The sequence below is a fragment of the Artemia sp. Qi Xiang Cuo genome, chromosome 19 (assembly GCF_049724085.1).
Source record: "Artemia sp. Qi Xiang Cuo chromosome 19, ASM4972408v1, whole genome shotgun sequence".
Taxonomy (NCBI): Eukaryota; Metazoa; Arthropoda; class Branchiopoda; order Anostraca; family Artemiidae; genus Artemia; species Artemia sp. Qi Xiang Cuo.
Genome location: NC_142812.1, coordinates 38769342 through 38789363, shown reverse-complemented (window position 1 = coordinate 38789363; position 20022 = coordinate 38769342). Strand labels below are relative to the sequence as shown.

Below are 20022 nucleotides of genomic sequence, written 5' to 3'. Positions count from 1 at the left end.
GCCAATAAAAACTATCCCTTTTACAGTAAAATCAGAATTCCGTTGGTTCTACTACTGTTGGTTCAAAATTGGGAGAGATGGTTTAAATTTGAGAAAAATGGGCTAATTAGCGATTACGTAAATAAGAGTAGCGTATCACATTCGCCACCCTGAATTTACATAAAAAAAAGACAACCAGTTACAACTCCTCAAACTAACTATAAGAAAAAATCGAGACGGGACCCCAGAGAGGCATTTAGTAAAGCTCAGGATATGAACGTAATATTATCTATATCAGTAATTATCAATCCTCGGTACGCGTACCCTCAGTTTACGTGTCGAACTAAAAGGAGATGAGTGACTAAATAATAGCGATGGCTGACATTTGAACAGGATTTATCGATCAAATATGACCGATTCAACCGACGGCGGTGCCATATGAGGATTGTCGTCTCAACGGATGATAATTCTTTCCCTGGATATTTTCTTTGTTTATCATTGTCAATTTTAAATACAATAGTAGCTGATTTGTGATATAAATTTTATTTTATGTGAACTTTCAAAAGGCATACGGGAGAGAAATGTCGTTCAATACAGGTGGGCCCCCGGAAGAAGAAATATAAAATTGAAAACTACTGAATAATCTGTTTTTTACCTTTACGTAAATGTTGGCTTAAGGTTGCTTGTCAGAGTCGGAAGTCAATTTTAATCTATCTGTATATTTCAGGTTTTACTTACTTATGGAAGAAGCCCAGGGTAAAACCCTAAATAGGATTCGACTTTTTAATTAATTAATTAGAAAAAAACTTTCCGAAAAAGAAGTTTCTTAAAGAAAGTTAAGGCCAGATTAAACTTAAGATCAGTAGAAATAGAAACCTACAATAACTCAAACTCAAAACGACCAGAAATTACTATTAAAGAATAAATGAGACCCAAAACGAACAGAAATTAAATAAACAATCATAGCAAACAAACATACAATATGTACTAATATAAAGGAAATAATAAAACGAGCGAAACTTAAATTGAATATTCAAATGAAGCTTGAAACGAACAAAAAACACTACAAAATAGAGTTTGAGTTTTGCCTCCTTCCCTCACTGTAAAAGTCTAAAACCTACTGCGTAATTGGCGCTTTACTGAAAACTACAATATATGTGTCTTGAACAGTCTTGGAAAGTACAAATAAAATCAAACTGAATATTTGACATATGATGATATTAATTGCTGAAAGCTCACCAGCTCAAGATTTTGTCAAACAGTTCGTGGTAACGAACTGTAAGTAAGGAGCGACCCGGCTCAATGGTAACCGAAACTCTAGAAAACGGGTTTTTGATACAAATATCACATAGATATATAAAAAAAATCAGATTTCAATGCTGATTTCAAATATATAACTTTCATCAAGTTTAGTGCTACCCATCAAAAGTTACGCGCCTGAGAAAATTTGGCTGATTTTCAAAAAAAGGGGGAAATACCCTCTAAAAGTTATAGAACCTTAATGAAAATCACACCATCATATTCAGAGTATCAGAGAACCCTACTGTAGAGGTTTAAATCTCCTATATACAAAAATGTGGAATTTTCAATTTTTTGCCAAAATAAATATCACGGTTGCGTGTTTATTTGTTTTTTTTTTTTTTGTTTTACCCAGGGGTTATCGTATCGAACCAGTGGTCCTAGAATATCGTGGAAGGGCTCATTGGAACGGAAATTAAAATTTCTACTGCCCTTTTTAAGTGACCGAAAAAAATGGAGGGCAACTAGGCGCCCTCCCACGCTTATTTTTTTCCCAGTCACCCGATCAAAATTTTGAGATAGCCATTTTGTTCAGCATGGTCGAAAATATGATAAATATGTCTTTTAGGATGACTTAATCCCCCGAAGTTCCCAAAGCGAGGGCTTAAATTTATGAACTTTACCCAATGTTAACATATAGTATGGGTTATTGGTACGTATACAGAAGTTTTCCGGAGGTTTTTTTTGGTGTTAGGGGGAGGTACGGGGGGGTCGGTGGTTATGTTGGAGGATCTGTTCATGAAGGAATTTTCCGTTGGGGAAGGGAAATTGCCATGAAGGGGGCGCCGGACTTGCCAGCATTATTTATTGGTTATTGGGAAGTATACAACCATTTTCAGGAAGGATTTTTTCTAGAGGGGGGGGGGCTAGAGGAGGGGGTTACTCTGGAGAATATTTCCGTTGAGGCTGTTTCTTTGGGGTAAGAGACATTTCTCTGCAGGGGGTGCCGGCTTTCCAAGCATTATTTAAAAAACGATCAGAAATTAAATAAAAAAAATAAGTTTTTTCAACTGAAATGTAAGAAGGAATATTAGAACTTGAAACGAAAAGAAATTATAACGTATGTGAGGGGGTTCTCCCCCAAGTCAATACCTCACTCTTTACGCTACAGTTTTTTTTAGTGCTTTCAAAAGAGCTATCTATTCTAATTAAAAGGCCTTTGTGATTCAGGGGTTTGTGAATAAATTTTTTTTTAAATTTTAAATTAAAGAGCGTGTTATTTATTACGGGGAGAACCCCTTAATATACGTAATAACATATAAGTAATAAAAAAAAACAATAAAAAAATAAGCGATACGGCTCAATAGTAATCGAAACTTTTAAAAACGGAATTTTGATGTCAGTAAATGTATCAAAAGAATGTGTTTATAATGCTGATTCTAAATATATAAATTTTATTAAGTTTAGTATTACTCATCAAAGGCTACGAGCCTGAGAAAATTTACTCGATTTTTTAAAGAGCGGGGAAACATCCCCTACAAGTGAAAGAATTTTAATGAAAATCACACCGTCAGATTCAGCGTATCAGAAAACCCTATTACATAGGTTTCAAGCTCATATCTGCAAAAATGTGTAACTTTGTATTTTTTGCTAGAAGAAAAATATACGAATATAGAAGTTAGTTACGTAAGTTAATTTGTAAAGACATCCATTTAGCAAAAGAAAAGTAAAATTTTTATGCAAATAAAAGCTGCATTAACTAAAAAACGATCAGAAATTAAATAAAAAAAACAAGTTTTTTAAACTGAAAGTAAGGAGCGACATTAAAACTTAAAACGAACAGAAATTATTCCGTATATGAAAGGGGCTGTCCCCTCCTCAACGCCTCGCTCTTTACGCTAAAGTTTGACTCTGTCTCACAACTTTATTTTTTAAAACAATAAAAAACTTTAGCGTAAAGAGCGAGGCGTTGAGGAGGGGACAGCCCCTTTCATATACGGAATGATTTCTGTTCGTTTTAAGTTTTAATATCGTTCCTTACTTTCAGTTTAAAAAAATTGTTTTTTTTATTTAATTTCACTCAGGGCCGGATTTAAAGCTTTAACGCTTCAAGGCCTAAACGTTTTTGCCGCTCCGATATGGCAAAATTTTCAGGGAAATCCCAAAAACTTTGGGGATAGCGAAAACCGCAGGGCCTAGTGGGCCTATTGGTAAATCTTGACCTGGTTTCACTGCAATTTTCATTTTATTTTTAATGCTGTAATAAGTACAAAAGAAAATATTTGTTATATCATTCGTTTTAGTAAAGCGCCAAAACGCAGTAGACCTTACGTTTTTGTCGTTAGGAAAACGGGCAATAGTCAAACTCTTGCTAGTAGTGAAGATATAGGTGTCTTTAACAGTTTTAAAAAGATCTATTAAATTTAAGGTGAATTCCCATGATTTTGGAATAAAATATCGCTAATAAGTTTTTTTGTGTGGGATTTGGGGGGGGGGAAGTCGGGCCATGGAGAGAGGACCAGGGGTCAGCTTCTCTGCTTTTGGAATAAATGTCGTTAATAAGTTGTTTTTGTTTTTTTTCGGTGGGGGGGGGGATCAGGCCATGGAGGGAGGGCCAGGGGTCAGCTTCTATAAGTTTTGGAAAAAATATCGTTAATAAATTGTTGTTGTTTTTTGTTTTTTTTTGGGGGGGGGGAGGTCGGGCCATGGAGGGTCAGGGGTAAATTCCCATAGTTTTTGGAATAAAATATCGTTAATAAATTTTTCTTTGCTTGCTTGTTTTTTTTTTTTTTTTTAGGGGGGGGGGGTCGGGCCACGCAAAGATGGCCATGGTTCAGCTCCCTTAAGCTTTGGAATAAAATATCGTTAACAAGTATTTTGAGTGGGGGTCGGGGTCGGGGTTATCCGATCTTTTTTCTTTTTTTTTTAACCTAAGCAACCTACTGCAAAATACTTGATAACTTCAATTCAAACTGTCTCGTGAGAGACATTTATATTTGTAGCTTATTCAGGAAAGGTAACTATTATTCGATTAACCTTAATAATAAAATGTTAGTTTGAAAATAATTTACAGGAATTTTCAAAAAGGAAACCCTAATCTGAAACAAAAGTCTGACTCCCTTTTGGCACGAATGAATTTTAAAAAGAAAGATCTATAGAAAATCTTTGATTTAAAGACAAATAATCTTTATACTCTTTTTGAAAACATTAAAATTTCCTTGATACCTAGCATTCACTTTTGAATATTAAATTTGAACTTCAGAGTCAATAGATCAAAAGGGTAGATTTAACTCCTACATATTCATCAGGTACTGGAAAAAGCACCTTCAGAGAAATAAGATATAAATTTTTTTTATAAAGATAACTATAAAGATATTTTGAAGACTTCTCTAAAATCAACGTCCCATGAATAAATGTATGCTCCTCATGACCATTTTACCAGGAAGAGCCCCAAGTTGTTTTTTTTCGTTTTTTACGGTAATTTTATTGATATGAAAGCCCTAGGGCCTAGGGGATTATCCGATCTTTGAACTATTCTAGAAACCTTTGCACCAAAACATTGCATAAATGCCCCCAGGGAATAACATACAACACTTGCCCCTGAACTCTAGGGGATAGTGTTGACCCTAGAGGTTTTTTATCTGCTCTTTTGACTTATTTTAACAAAACAGATTATCTAAAAAAATTGACCGGATGGATTTTGGGTAAAGACAGCAGGAGACATAGTCACCCTCCGCTCCCTTTTGACTCTTAAAAAGGGATATAGAACCTTCAATTGGTCTATTTTGGACAAAATGAATATCTAAAAACTTCAATCAGACGCATTTGGGGAAAATAAGGTTGGTGGGAAGGGGGGGCTTAATTACCATCGCATCACTACTGACACTTAAAAAGGGAACTACCATTTTCAATTTCTAGCCATTTGAGTCCCCCTCTGAAGCCTTTCTCTTCCATAAAAACCTTTTATGCCCAGGGGCATAAGTTACAACTCTTCCCCGAGCACTGGTGGGGGTTATGTTGACCCCAAAATTTTCTTATCTGATTTTTTGACTTTTTCAAACAAAATTGCCCTCTCAAAATTTTGGATTGAATACATTGGGGGAAAGAGTGCGTGTGTGAGTGGGGGGTAGATTCCCTCCGATCACTTTTGATTCTTAAAAAGATAACTAAAACTTCCATTTTCAATCGAATGAGCCACCTCTGAAGTTTATACGACCACCCCTTACATAGAAACCTTTTATGCCCCGGGGAATAACTTACAACACTTGCCTCCGGAATCTGGGGGGTGGTGTCAACACGGGGTTTTTGTTTTGATCTTTCAACTATTTTGAATAAAATGCCTATCTCAAAATTTTGATCAGATACATTTGGGAAAAATGGGTCTTGGGGGGGCTATTTGCCCTCCAATCACTTTTGACTCTTTAAAAGGGCACTAGAAATTCCGATCTACAATCGAATGAGTCCCCCCCCCGAAGCTCATACGACCACCTCTTCAATAAAAAACCTTATATACCCCGGGGCCTAAGTTACAATCTTTCACCCAGGTTCGGGAGGGGGGCATGTTGACCCCGAAGTTTTTGTTATCTGATCGCTGTACTATTTCAAAGAAAATGGCTATTTCAAATTGACCTGATATATTTAAGGAAAAGAGGGTGTGGGAGGGGGGTAGATGCCCTCTAATCACTATCGACCCTTAAAAAGGTAACTAGAACTTCCAATTTCCAATCAAATGAGCTACCTCTGACGTTTATACGACCACCCCTTAAGTAAAAACCTTATATGCCCCCCTGGGCGAAACAATTGCCCCTGGGCTGTGGGGGTTTGTGTCGACCCCGGAGTTTTTGTTATCTGATTTTTGAACTATTTTTAACAAAATGGCTATCTCGAAATTTTATCAGACAACAGGGCGAGATTTTATCTGAGGAAAACAGGGCGTGGGGGGGGGGGGCTAGTTGCCCTCTGACTTCTTTCCCTCCAAAAGTTCTAAGTGAACTAGAACTTTCAGTTTCCTAAATGAGCTCCCTCTGAAGTTTATACGAGCACCTCTTCTATAAGAACCATATATGTCCCCAGAACACAACTTACAACGCCTGCCCCTGGGCCCTGGGGAGTTGTGTCGACCCAGGACTTTTTGCTATCTGATCTTTGGACTATTCTCAAAAATTTTTATCGGATACATTTGGGGAAAAAACGGTGTGAGGAGGCTAGTTGACCTCCAATCACTTTTGACTGTTAAAAAGGGCATTATAACTTCCAATTTCCAATCAAATGAGCCCCTCCGAAGTTTATACGGCCATCCCTTCCATATGAGGTGCTTCTGGGGAAAAAAATAATAAAACATTGGAACCTTATAGCCTTGGGGTTCGTGGGGGGAGGCTAGTTCCCATCGGGTCACTTTTGACTCTTAAATAGGGAAATAGAACTTTCAATGTCTAATCATTTGAGTCTCGTCCGAAGTTTATACGACCACTTTTTGCACAAAAGCCTTTAATGTCCCCGGAGCATAAGCTACAACCCAGGTTCTAGTGGGTTATGTTAACCCCAAAATTTTTGTCATCTGATCTTTGGACTATTTCAAACAAAATGGCTATCTTAAACTTTTGATCGGATGCTTTTGACAAAAAGAGGATGTGTGTGTGTGGGATGGGGGGGGGTTATATGTCCTTCGATCACTTTTGTTTAATCTTAATAAGGTAACTATAACTTTCAATTTCCAATCAAATGAGCCACATCTGAGGTTTATACGATCACCCCTTACATAAAACCTTATATACCCCTGGGGCATAACTTACAGTACTAGCCCCGGGGGCTGGGGTATTGTGTCAACACCGGAGTTTTTGTTATTTGGTCTTTAAACTATGTTGAACAAAATGGCTAGGCCTATCTCAAAATTTTGATTGGATGAATCGGGGGGAAAGGGCCATGGAGGGGGAGGGGGTTCTAGTTGCCCTCCGATCACTTTTGACACCTAAAAAGGGCACTAGAAATTCTGATTTACAATCAAATGAACCTCTTCCAAACTTTATACGATCATTCACCCATAAAAACCTTAAATGCCCCCGGGGCACAATTTACAACACTTGCCCCCGGGTTCTGTGGGGGGGATGTGTAATCCCTGGAGTTTTTGTTATATAATATTTGGTGTATTTTGAACAAAATAGTTATATCAAAAATTCGATCAGACGCACTTGGGGAAAACGGGTTGGGAGGCGGGGGGCTAGTTGCCATCGCATAACTTTTGACTCTTAAAAAGAGAATTAGAACTTTTAATTTCTAATCATTTGAGTCCCCTCCAAAGTTTATATGATTATCTCTTCCATAAAAACCTCTTAGGGGATTAGGGCTCTGAAGGGGGAGAGTTATGTTGACCCCAAAGTTTTTGTTATCTGATCGTTGAACTGTTTCAAACAAACTGGCTATCTCAAAATTTTCTCCGGATGCATTTAGAGAAAAGAGGGTGTTGTGGGGGGATAGATGCCCTCCGACCACTTTTGACTTATAAAAAGGTAACTAGAACCTTGAATTTCCAATCAAATGAGTCTCCTCTGAAGTTTATACCACCACCTCTTACATGAAAACCATAAATGCCCCCGGGGCAAAACTTCAAACACTTGCCCCCAGTCTCTAGGGTATTGTGTCAACCCCGGAGTTTTTTGTTATCTTTTGTTCGAACTATTTTTAACAAAGTGACTATCTCAAAATTTTCATCGGTTGGGTTTTGAGAAAAAAGGGGATGGGGGGTAATTGCCCTACGATCTCTTTTGACTCTTAAAAAGTGAGCTAGAACTTCCAATTTTCAATTAAATGAGCCCCCTCTGAAGTTCATACAAGCCGTCCTTCCATAAGAACCATATATATCCCCAGTGCATAACTAAAACGCCCACCCCCGGGCCCTGGGGCTGTGTCGACCCTGGCATGTGTGTTATATGATCTTTGAACTATTTTTGATAAAATGGCTATCTCAAAATTTTTTCGGATGCACTTGGGGAAAAATGAGCGTATGGGGGGGGGGCTAGTTGCCCTTTGATCACTTTTGACTCTTAAAATAAGCACTAGAACTTCTGATTTCTAATTGAATGAGCCCCCTCTGAAGTTTATACGGCCACCCCTTCCATATGAAGTGCCTCTGAAAAAAAAAGAAAATAATTAAATATTGGAGCCTTATGGCCTTTACTAAAGGCAACGCTATAATTTTGCTTCTGATACCATAAGCCACATTTAGGGAAAAATCTTTTCGCATTTACATCTAAATGCCGGGTTATTCTAGTCGTCACGTATAGCTATTATATTGAATAACCATTAACTGTCATCAGAGAGGACCGGAGGGATCAGTTCCCCCCGATACCATAGTAAAAAACACCCTTCATTTCATACTAGGCACTTATACTAGGCACGTCTGGGGGGGGATAAACGTTCCTATACTGTTTCCATAGTTTCCTGCGCCTTCTCAAATCAATATATCAATTTTCTAATCTTCAGACATCTAATCTTCATTTAGAAATTAATAGCGTTATTCCCGTACTTGGCCAAATAGGTAGGCAACAGTCACACTCTTAGCATTTGCTTTAAAAATTATCGTGACCTTATAGTTGATTAAATGAAAAAACACTTGCTTTTTCAAATGTAAGTAAAGAGCGATACTGAAACTTAGAATACACAGAATACACCGACTGTCTTTAATAACATTTGAACCAAAAATTTTATGTTAAAATGAAATGTATATCAACAAGAACACTGAGAAAAAAAAACAGATTCAAATCTCTTCAGAGAGAGCCATAATAAAAATGGTATTATGGTATCGGGAGGATACCAGGATACCATAATAAAAAACACCCTTCATTTCATTGTTTCCACCTTTGGGACATAGGCTAAAATCATATTAATTGTGAAACATACGTCAGACAAACAATTCTATTTTAGTGTTCAAAAAATCGCTATTTTAAAACATATTTGTACTGTTCGTTTGTCCTGTTCCTAAGTCGGAAGAAAAAAAAATTGAGCATCAATATTTCCGACATCTGATGTCTCTGATACCCTATGCTCTAACCAAGGTATACTAAGTTTAATTTTTATGCTAAACTGAAATACCTTTAAAGCAGCGGGCACACAATGGAGTTTCCCTGCTGAGTTCAAAGTCTTCAGAAGTCTTTCTGTTAATTCATTTTCACCTTTTAATCTGAAAACGACCATTCCAAGATTACAAGGAACTGGAACATCAAACCTCTGATCAGCAAGAATAAATGCCTCCATGGATTTGGCGAGATAAACTCCCTAAGACAAAGAAAACTTTAGTAAAGACAAATGGTTGAAACTATAAATTATTTAAACCCATAACCATAACTGGACAGAAAACCCAAACCGTTCTTAAAAATAAAAATTAGGAACGCTATCTTTCATTATGGTTATTATGATATAACCTGAAAATTTTTTTTTACTGGACTAAACCTTTTCTCGAAAACTGTCATGCTAAGTGTCTGCTTGGATATACTATCATTCTTAGTGTCTAGTATAACATGTCACCTTCTATATATTACCCATTTCAAGGACTAAATCAGCCTTATTCTGGATGAGAGAGGTCCAAGCTCTCACAGAAACAATCCAAAGTTGTCAGCTAAATAGGAAGTACCTCTGCGCAGAAAGATGGGTGGGTTATAACGGAAATTGCTTACTGAGTACAACCCGAGAGACCCCCACCACCAAAAAAAAAATGAAGAATTGCGGACTTTTTTTTAACCACATCCATTTATAGCCGTCTGATCCACGCGCCACCAACCCTTAGTACTAGTCTCTTATAAAGATTATATTATTAACCAATGTTAACAATTTAAAAAGCACCCGAATAGTCATACTCTATCAAATATGAAATTTCAAAATGGTATCGCAAAGTCAGCATATATGTACAGAGAACTCGATGGGTATTTGAATCTCAATGGTGGTGTCGGCTAGAAGGACTTATTACGTGCGTCGCTCAGTCATAGATCTATCAGCTCTATAAAACAAAACGGAGAAAATCGTCAAAGATAGGTTTATCCAGTTGGTTTTGATATTAAGGTGCCAAAGTGTGATGGGGAGAATATTCAGGAGTTTTTTTTTCCATTTTGTTCATTATTCGTTTTTTTTTTTTTTTTTTTTTTAATGTGTTAAAATGCAGTTAGAGCAACAGGACAAGTGTAAGAACTCACATTTAATTCTGAAAAAGCCTTCACGTTCTGTTTCAAAATATTTTTATTTTAGTTTGGATTTTTAATCCTTACTGTAAGAGAGTTTCTCATGAGCATACAGAGTTAATTGATGTAACCTCAGAGTGGCAACTATCACAATGCTAAAACAGTCAAAAGTTATACAATTAAATCTCCTCGTCACTGTCGGGGAGCCCACTTTTAGGGAACACGAAAAACCTTAAAATCATTTACGTATTTCAAGATATTTTTTCTTGAAATATTGTTAATCTTACATGACAGATTACCAAAAACGCCTAGAAAGTACCAACCAAGAAATCATAAGAAAATAGTCAAAAAGTAATTTTTGTTTTTAAGCCCGTAACTCAGTTCTAGACAACTACAAAACAGTTAATTACGAATATAGGTCCAATGAAGCAAATGGAAGTGGTTGATACCGGGAGTTAACAACAACAACACAGTATGTACTTAAACAGTGAAGGGTTCTTTGGCCTGCTCCAATCCCCCTGACAAACTTAGATACTTATCTAATTATGTAAAATTCACTTCTTTTTGGACAATAGCACCCCTTCCAAATAAATCACTGTCAATTCGCATCAATTAATAAATGGAACCACATGCTTATTTCAAAGGGGCTACTTTAAATCATTGGTCTTATAAGTTTGAATGATCTGTTGTTTAAACTTTTGTTTTATTTTGAAAATTTTGATAGATTACATTTCTTAATGGAAACTTAATGTAATTTTCGAATTTTCCTTTCATAAGAATTATGCTACTGAGGACAGCAGTTTCGGCGACTTTGAATGATCGATAAGACTTTCAATTTAAGAAGAAAAAAATACTCGTTGTCTATATAAAAATACATTTCTTAGCAACTAAATGGGAACGGGAGAAAAATTATTGAAACAAGATTTAAGGCCTTTTCCGTTGATGGAAACTAAATTTCCAGAAATGGAATGAACATAATTAGTCTATAAGATACTATACTACTGCTTGTGTATTCTGGCGCTCAATGAAACAACAAAATATTTTTTTTGCTAGTAGCAGAGAATTTCGCCTATTTTGACAGCACACGTGGTTGTGCACAACCTGGAAGGGTGTATTTAACAGTTCTTTAAAAAAGGTAAAAAGTGAGAAGGATTTTTAGTGTTTTTTAATGTTAAACCAATTACATTTGAATCTCAAACAAGAAAGTGTGTATCGTAACGTAAAGTGAACCCCATAGACGACAGAAGCCTACGTTTGATTAAACCTAAAACGAATATTGCCTAAGTTTGTTCTGAATGCAAAGAGCACGAACTGAACAAACAAAGACTACTAAGTCTTTGTTTGCTAAACTTAAGCGCGAGTTTTAAGAATGACCAGTGCCATCAATTCACAAAAGTGTGCGTGTGGATGGGTGGTGGGAGGGATTTTATTCCTCAAGATCTTTGGGCCAAATAATAATTTTTTTTATTTTTTCAATGAAAATACAAACAAAAAAACATTTTTCAATGAAAACAACCAAAAACAGATATTTTTCAGGATATAAAGGGTGGGTAAAAAAATATAAGGGGGATCCCCCCCCTCAAAAAAAGAAAAAAATATACACCACTTACAATGATGGAATTTTTTTATAAGAATTGGCTCAAAAGTGCAGCTAAAACAAGAATGAAGGTGGGGAATGTGAAAGGGTAGTTGGCGATAGTGGCTGTAAATTTTGTGCTTGTGGGGAGCTTATAAGGCTGGAAGAAGAGAGTTTTTGGACAATGACCATGACTATAGTGGCAGTAAAGGAGGTAACGAAGGCAATGGTCATAGACGGCAATTTTGGGGTAATTGATTAATGTAACAGAGGCAATGTTGAAATAGTGTCAAAAAGCTCAAAACTTGCAGAGACAGACACAATAAATTAATCCAAGTCTCCGCATATATATATCGGATCTGCAACTAAAGCACATTACTTAAAACTGGCAACGCCTATTTCTGATATTGATTGTTTTAATTATGAAGGTTTATTATCATAGGCAACGCAATAGCGCTGCCTAAGTAAAGAGCAATGTGGGCACAATGTATTTTTTTGGGGGGGGGGGAGGGTGAGACCAGGGCACTTCGTTTTTGAGATAACCATTTTGTTCAGCGTAGTTAAGTAGGTCTGGAAAATATGTCTTTGAGGATGACAACCCCCACCCCAAGCCCTCAGCGCAAGTGTTGTAAGTTATGCCCTGATGGCATTGAGGGCATATAAGGTTTTTCTAGAAAGGGTGGTCGTATAAACTTTGGAGGGGCTCATTGGATTGGAAATCAGAAGTTCTAGTGGCCATTTTAGAGTCAAAGGGATCGGAGGGCAGCCACCAACCCCTCCCCCCACGTCGTATTTTCCCCGAGTGCATCCGATATAACTTTTGAGGTGACCATTTGTTGTCATAGAAACTTCGAAAAGGGCTTATTTTATTGGAAATTGAAAGGGTTAGTGCCCTTTTTAATAGTCAAAACTGATCTGGAGGGCAACAAGCCCCTACCTGGCACGGCCATCATTGCTCCAAACACATCCAATCAAAATTTCGAGATAGTTATTTTGTTCAACGTAGTTGAAAGGTCTGGAAATTATGTCTTTGATGATGACAACCCCTCAACAGCCCTCAGCGCAAGGGTTGTAAGTTATGTTCCAACGACAAATAAGGCTTTTCTGGAAAGGGTGGTCGTATAAACTTTAGAGGGGACTCATTGGATTGTAAATCGGTTCAAGTTCCAGTTCCAGTTCCAGTGCCTTTTTTAAGAGTCAAAGTGATGGGAGGGTAGCCACCCCCGACCCACCCCCCACTCCCAAGTTGTATTTTCCCCAAATGCATTCGATGGAAATTCTGAGATAGCCATTTGTTCAAAAATAGTCAAAAGATCATTTAACAAGGTTTTTTGAGGTTAACAGAATCCCCCAGAGTCTGGGAATAAGGGTTGAAACTTATGCCCCAGGGGCATATAAGGTTTTTATGGAACGAGTGGTCGTGTGAACTTTAGAAAAGGCTCATTTTATTGGAAATGTATATTTCTAGTTCCCTTTTAAGAGTCAAAAGCAATGGAGAGCAACTAGCCCCCTCCCCCCTCGTCCCTGACATTTTCTTATCCCGAAAGGCATTCAATTGAAATTGTGATATAGCTCTTTTGTTATGTATAGTCCGAAAATCATATAACAATGTCTATAGGTTGGACACAACCCCCCGAAGCCCAGAGGCAAGGGTTGTAAGTTACTCCCCGGGGGAAATAAGGTTCTTATGGAATGGGTGGTCGCATAAACTTTAGATCAGATGGAGCTCATTTGATTGGAAGTCGAAAATTTTAGTCCCCTTTTTAAGAGTCAAAAGTGAATGGAAGACAATCAGCCCCCCCCCCTAAACCTGTCATTCCCCAAAACACATCCGATTAAAATTTTAAGAGAGCTATTTTGTCCGGAATTGTTAAAAGGTCCAGTAATTATTTCTTAGGGGATGTCAACCTCCCACAGTCCTCAGGGTAAGGGCTGTAAGTTAGGCAATTCGTTCTTTGTTTACATAGAGTATATGTTATTGAGAAAGGCATGCTTGTTTGAACTTTACTTTCCAAGAAGACGAAAAACATTTAGGTGAGCCTTTCAGAGAATTTTGAGAGAAGTGTTGAACAAAATCAAATGATGTTATGTTTATACGGATTGTCAAAAGGGCGTAACTCAGAAATGACTCAAGAATGAAAAAAATTGTATGCATGCAGGTTTTCAAAAGAGCATACAAGCAATGCCATAGGTAACACCACTCTATAATTACTATAAACATCATTGAAACTTGTAAAGGAGCTAATTCGAATCAAAATTAAAAGTTCTAGTGCTTTTTTTAAGAATAAAAAGAGACTGGAGGGCAAGCATCCCTTCTATCAAACCCATTCAATTTCTAAACACATTCAGTCAAGATTTTAAGACAGCCATTTCGTTCAGCATAGAAGAACGGTCCAGCAGCCATGTCTTTAGGGATATTGGGCATGTCAGCCCCCCCAATTATGCAATGGACCAATTATGCTTTAAAACTAAATTGTGCTTTAAAACTAAATCAAAACGCATTGTGCTTATGGTTACCAATAAGTTACCTCAGCAATATATTGAGAACGACTGGGGGTATTAAGATGAAACTTTCGGGGCTACTTTTATTACTACTTCTGTTCTTACAATTTAAATAAATAAAAACAGTGTAAGTGTATCCAGGTTAACAAAGAGCATAGATAAAATCTTTATCTCGCTTTACTGAAAACAAAATGCGTTTTAAATATTTTCACTTTTTACTTTAATAAATATAAAATTATTAAAACTTTAAGGAATAACTATCAGTATATGCAAAGTAAACTGACAATCCATGGTGATTTTTTCTTTTTTTTTTCAGTAAAGCACAAATTATGTTCTGGTCTTGAGGAGGTATGGGGGTTATCAACCCTACTCATGTTAATTTTTGCTCGTTTTGAGTTCGACTCGGCTATTTATTGTAATTTCTATTCGTTTTGATTTTCTTTTAATTATTGATAGTTATATGTGGTAGTTTTACGCTTGGAAGATTATTCAATTTTATTTCTGCTCATTTTTGGCTTAATGGGGCTCTTCACTTTTTTTCGAAAATCTTGTTTTGTGGAAAAAGATTTTTAATTAATATTTTAATATAAGGGCTTTGCATTTAGAATAAGACTGAAATTTGCATACTGAAAAAAACCATCCAAGGCTTAAATACGTGAAAACATAGATCGAATTTTACGATAATAAGCTAAATTTCATAGTCTGGTAGATTTTTTTCTCTAAACGAACAGCACATGTAGAAATTAAAGGGTTTCAAGGGTTAAATTTGACCATGGGCTAGTAATTGAAGACTCCCGATGCCGAGTATAATTGAAATAATGTATATGCAGTTCCGATAGCTTCTATATACTTGATTCCTCGGGAACCCAGAATGTCGATTGCTATTATACTGTAGCGAGCATAATAGGTTTCTTCAATTTTACACTTTGGGCCTTTTAATGCTAATTATTTTTAATTTTTTTTCAATCAGTGTCTTTTCTTTAAAAAGTAAGAAAATAAACTTCTGTAATTACATAGCATTATATCCACGGTTATTATGTTATACAAGATTATTTACGGCCCTGGGTGTCATATGCCTAAGGCCATATTACCCGACAGGCTAGTATAGACTACAGTCCGAGACACGTCCCGATCTTGAGGAATCCACTTGTAGTTTTACACTTTCATCAAATATAAAAAAATTCAAATAATTCACAATTAGTCAGTTCAGTGTACAAAATGAACCTCTTTGCTTATTAAAAGTAGCACATGAACTTGAAACATATTTGAGAAAAACGGGTCCTAAAATCACCCTCTTGTTTGAGACCTGTTATTAGATACAAGGGTTCCCAGTCTTAGGCCCTCCGTAATAAATTATGGCCTGAATAGATAGATAGATAGATTTATTCGCACGAAAGCCCAATTGGGCCATGGTGACATACACAAAACAAACGAAAAAATACAGCAACAAAACATAAACTGAAAAGACACAAAACTGATTATTTAAGAAAAACATCACGATACCTCATACCTACCCGGACGAACTTTCCAATATTATTTATATTTAAGCAACACCTAATTCTCAAAATTTCTCAAATTTAATCCCTCCCCCCGACCTCCCTACCAAATATTTCCAAGCACAACTCCCTAAACTCCCTGCATTCCCCTAAAAAATGATGCAAAGACTCGTCCATCTCTTAACACATAGGACCATCCCTCCATCTATCCCTCCTTAAATATTTCCTACGTTCTCCAAGAGGCATAAAATTCCCCTTACATACATTACCCATTTTAAATCTTCCGGAGCCAATCCCACTCTTAGGTAAATTTATTCGCCCCAGTTTTCCTTGACCTCCACATATAGCCCGTGGGACGTCGAGGTGGCCTTCTCAGCTTCCCAAACCTGAAATTCCTGAGACTCTAGCCTAGTAGCAACTAACCTAGATACAGTACCCACCATCTCTCCTATCCCCTTTCCCTCATTCCAGCAATTAATATCCTAATATTAATTGCAGCAATCCTAATATCCCAATATTTCCCAATATTTAACCATATCCCAAAATCCCAATATTTAACCATACTAACTAACCTACTCTGTCTCATATGCGATATTCCAATATTCCCTCTCAGCACTAACCATTAAACTTATTATCAAGACCTAACATACGCTTAAAAACCCTCAACTGCATTCTTTTTAAATTTGCCCCCTTATCAAACCCCCAAAGCTCCACCCCGTAATGCAAAGCCGATCTAACCCTAGCATTAAAATATACTTTAGCAATCCTAAGTCCCTAATTTCCTTAATACTACTTTTACTTAACATTCCTAGTAGTCTATTTCCCTTACTTTCTAGCATCTTAAGATGTTTCTTCCATTTCCCATCTGACGATAGCCTACAACCTAAGTACTAAAATTCATCTACACGGTCTAGTGTCCTACGTTCATACGAAAACTGACACTGCAAATCTTTCTGTTCCGCACTTCTCCAAAAAAGCATAACCACCGACTTCTTTACGTTTAATACTAGTTTCTTATTCCTAAAATAAGAAGATGCTATATTTAGCAGTTGTTGCAAATATTCTTTACTTTCTGCCACTAACACTATGTGTTATCACACATAGGGACAAACATATAGGGACAACCCTTATATGTTATCCCTTCTCGACTCTTCTTGATATTTTGATATAACACGCTTTTTCCAAGGAGCCTCCAAAATATCGTTTACCTTGGGCCCCACAAGGTCTTTCTACAGTCCTGGTTGTAAAATTTTTTGAAAAATGCTCTTTGTAAGATGCAAGGTTCGCTTAATCGAAGGTGCTATTGGTAAGATATTACAAGCTGTTTGGAGAAAATTTAAATTTTTAATATCTTATGACAGTTCTTCAGTTTATGATGAAAAACTTATAAATATTACATGACCAAAAAGTATACAGTTGTATCGAATACTTGATATTTTTCAAGGTTTCAAATAGCTACACATTGCTACAAAGGCATTGTCATTGGTAGGTCAAATGGTAGAGTTGTGTTTCTAATATTTTATAAGAAACTTACCTTTCTAACGTGCTGCTGCAGTCCTTCGACTCCAAAGTTACGGATGACAAACCATAGTTTTAGTGCTCGAAATTTTTTGCTTAGGGAAATTTGCCAATGCTAAAAAATAAATATATAAGTGAAAAAAGAGGTAGGTAACAGGCGACTGGGAAATTAATCATTATTTAAGTACCCTAAGAGATAAGATTTCATCACAAAATTAACTAGATTTAACTTCAAAGCAGTGGCGAAATTTCGTCAAAATCCTGAGAGGGGGAGGGGAAGTTGGAGCCGATTTTCCTAAATCAAGTGAAAATGACAGTGAAAAATGAGCCATATCAAACAGATTCGTGGTAACAAACTGTAAGTATGGAGCGACTCGGCTCAATAGTAACCGAAACTCTAAAAAACAGAATTTGAATATCAATAGACACATCAAAAGAATCCACTTATTATGCTGGTTCCCGAAATATAGTGTTACCCATCAAGAGGTTACGAGCATGAGAAAATTTGCCTGATTTTTGAAATAGGGGGGACACCCCTTTAAAATTAAATGATCCTTAATGAAAATCACACCATCAGATTCAGCGTACCTAACAGAACCCTACTGTAAAAGTTTCAAGCTCCTATCTACAAAAATGTGGAATTTTGCTATTTTTGCCAGAAGACAGATCACGGATGCGTGTTTATTTTTACTTTATTATTATTATTTTTTTTTTCCAGGGGTGATCGTATAGAAATCATAGTCCTAGAAGATCGGTAGAGGGTGCATTTTAATGGAAATTAAAAGTCCTAGTGCCCTTTTTAAGTGACCAAAAAGATTGGAGGGCAACTGGGCCCCCTCCCACGGCCATTTTTTCCTCAAAAATTATCTGATCAAAATTTTGAGATAGCCATTTGTTCAGTATAGCTGAAAGATTAAATAATTATGTCTTAAGGTGTAAAATGACCCCCCCCCTGCAGTCCCTGGGGAGAGGCCTGTAAGTTATGAAATTCGCCCATTATTTACGTATAGTATTTGTAGTATACGCTTTTGGGAAGTATGCAGACATTTTATTTTTTGGGGGAGGGGTTTTTGTTTGGTGTGGATTTCTATAGGTAGAGTCTTGCTTTGGGAGGGAAATTTATGGAGACTGAATATTCCAGGAGAAATGTTGACAGAATTACTATACAAAATTCTTTTTAATTGTCTTACATTCTCTTTGCCAAATTTTCATGTAGAGATGTTCCGGGGGAATTACCCAGGGTTTGTTTCCCGCGTGTTTTGAATTCCGGGAAATAATTATCCCCGGAAGGGGGATTTTCTGGAGTAAACGAGAAACTGATTAGAGATTAAAGTCTTATTCTAATGAAAGAATGTCTAGGAGAATTTTTCCGGCTGTATCGTCCGCAAGAGATTTTACAGGGAGTGGTGATTCTCAGCGAGGATGGAACTGTCTAGAGGGAATTTGATGGGAGGGACTTTACGTTGGATGAAATTTCCACGGAGGAGTTTACCGTGAAGGGGAAAGGTATATTTCATAGAGGGTGCAAATTATTACGGTAAAGGTTCCAGAATGAAAGCATAGTCAGAATATTGATTACACTGGTCCGGCAGGCTCAGCACAACAACATTTTAAGATAAGGCTTGGGATGCTCCTTGGCCAGAAAAGTCAATCCGGTCAAGCCGCCTCAAAATAGGGAGGATTTTGGGACAGGGAAAATTCAGTCAGTCAAGATCGGCAAGTTATAAAATTCCAAAACTTCCTTACCATCCTTGTGGCGGTTTAAAAATTGAGCAAGGGTTTTATGCTAGCCTCAAATGTTACTTACGGATTTTGAACAGCATTCTTACGAGTTTCGAAGGACTAAATGGTTGCAATCTGTAGGGAAGGGAAATATTTTCCTAACTATCCACTACTATCATTTTGATATAAAATAGTTTGATGCTTGGTCGAAAAATCTTTCTTACATCCCAACGGAAGATCGATGACATTTTTTCGCTTAGAAAGAATGTCACTAATCAGCTCATTCTTGAGTACCCAACTCTTATGAGCATTTTACTTTGCTCTAAAGGTCACTTAACAATGAAGAATGATGAATCTCTATTATCTATGCGGATTTTCTTTAATGAAAGGTAAATTCTGATGAATTTAGCTAAGAGCTAGTGGTAATGGTTTCCATTGTCTTTTTGGACTCTTCCACAAAAAATTTATCCTCAGCATAGAATCAGGAGTACTTCTAAAGTCTCATTATCGACTTTGCTATCACTATACTGTCTTCTCATACTTCATTGTTAGCGTAATTTATATGTTTTTATGGGTTTCAGACGCCGCTTGGTAACTAGAACATCTATGAGCACCCAACGCCAAAGAATTGGGTTGTTCTGTAAGAAAGGGTCCAAGATAGGAAGATCTTCTGGACATAGACGCTGGAAAAGGAGGCTGGTAGTGACCATTTTGGGAAACAGGAAAACATCAAAAGGTTCGCCTTGGGAGCTAGGCCTTAGCATATTGCCTAAAAATATCTAAGCTTGTAACAGCCACGTCCAAAGCTATATAGTGAATCTAA

The 20022-nt window shown here is 36.9% G+C and overlaps 1 protein-coding gene across 1 annotated transcript in view; it reads right to left on the bottom strand.

Moving 5' to 3' along the window:
- The window catches only part of Hdc (histidine decarboxylase), a 130830-nt gene that overhangs the window by 7456 nt on the left and 103352 nt on the right, over positions 1-20022 (bottom strand). The window contains exons 12-13 of the mRNA XM_089105358.1: positions 17494-17592; positions 9307-9489 (exon numbers count right to left, since the gene is read on the bottom strand). Of these exons, the coding sequence (XP_088961484.1) occupies positions 9307-9489; positions 17494-17592 (282 nt within the window). The remainder of the gene's footprint in view (positions 1-9306; positions 9490-17493; positions 17593-20022) is intronic.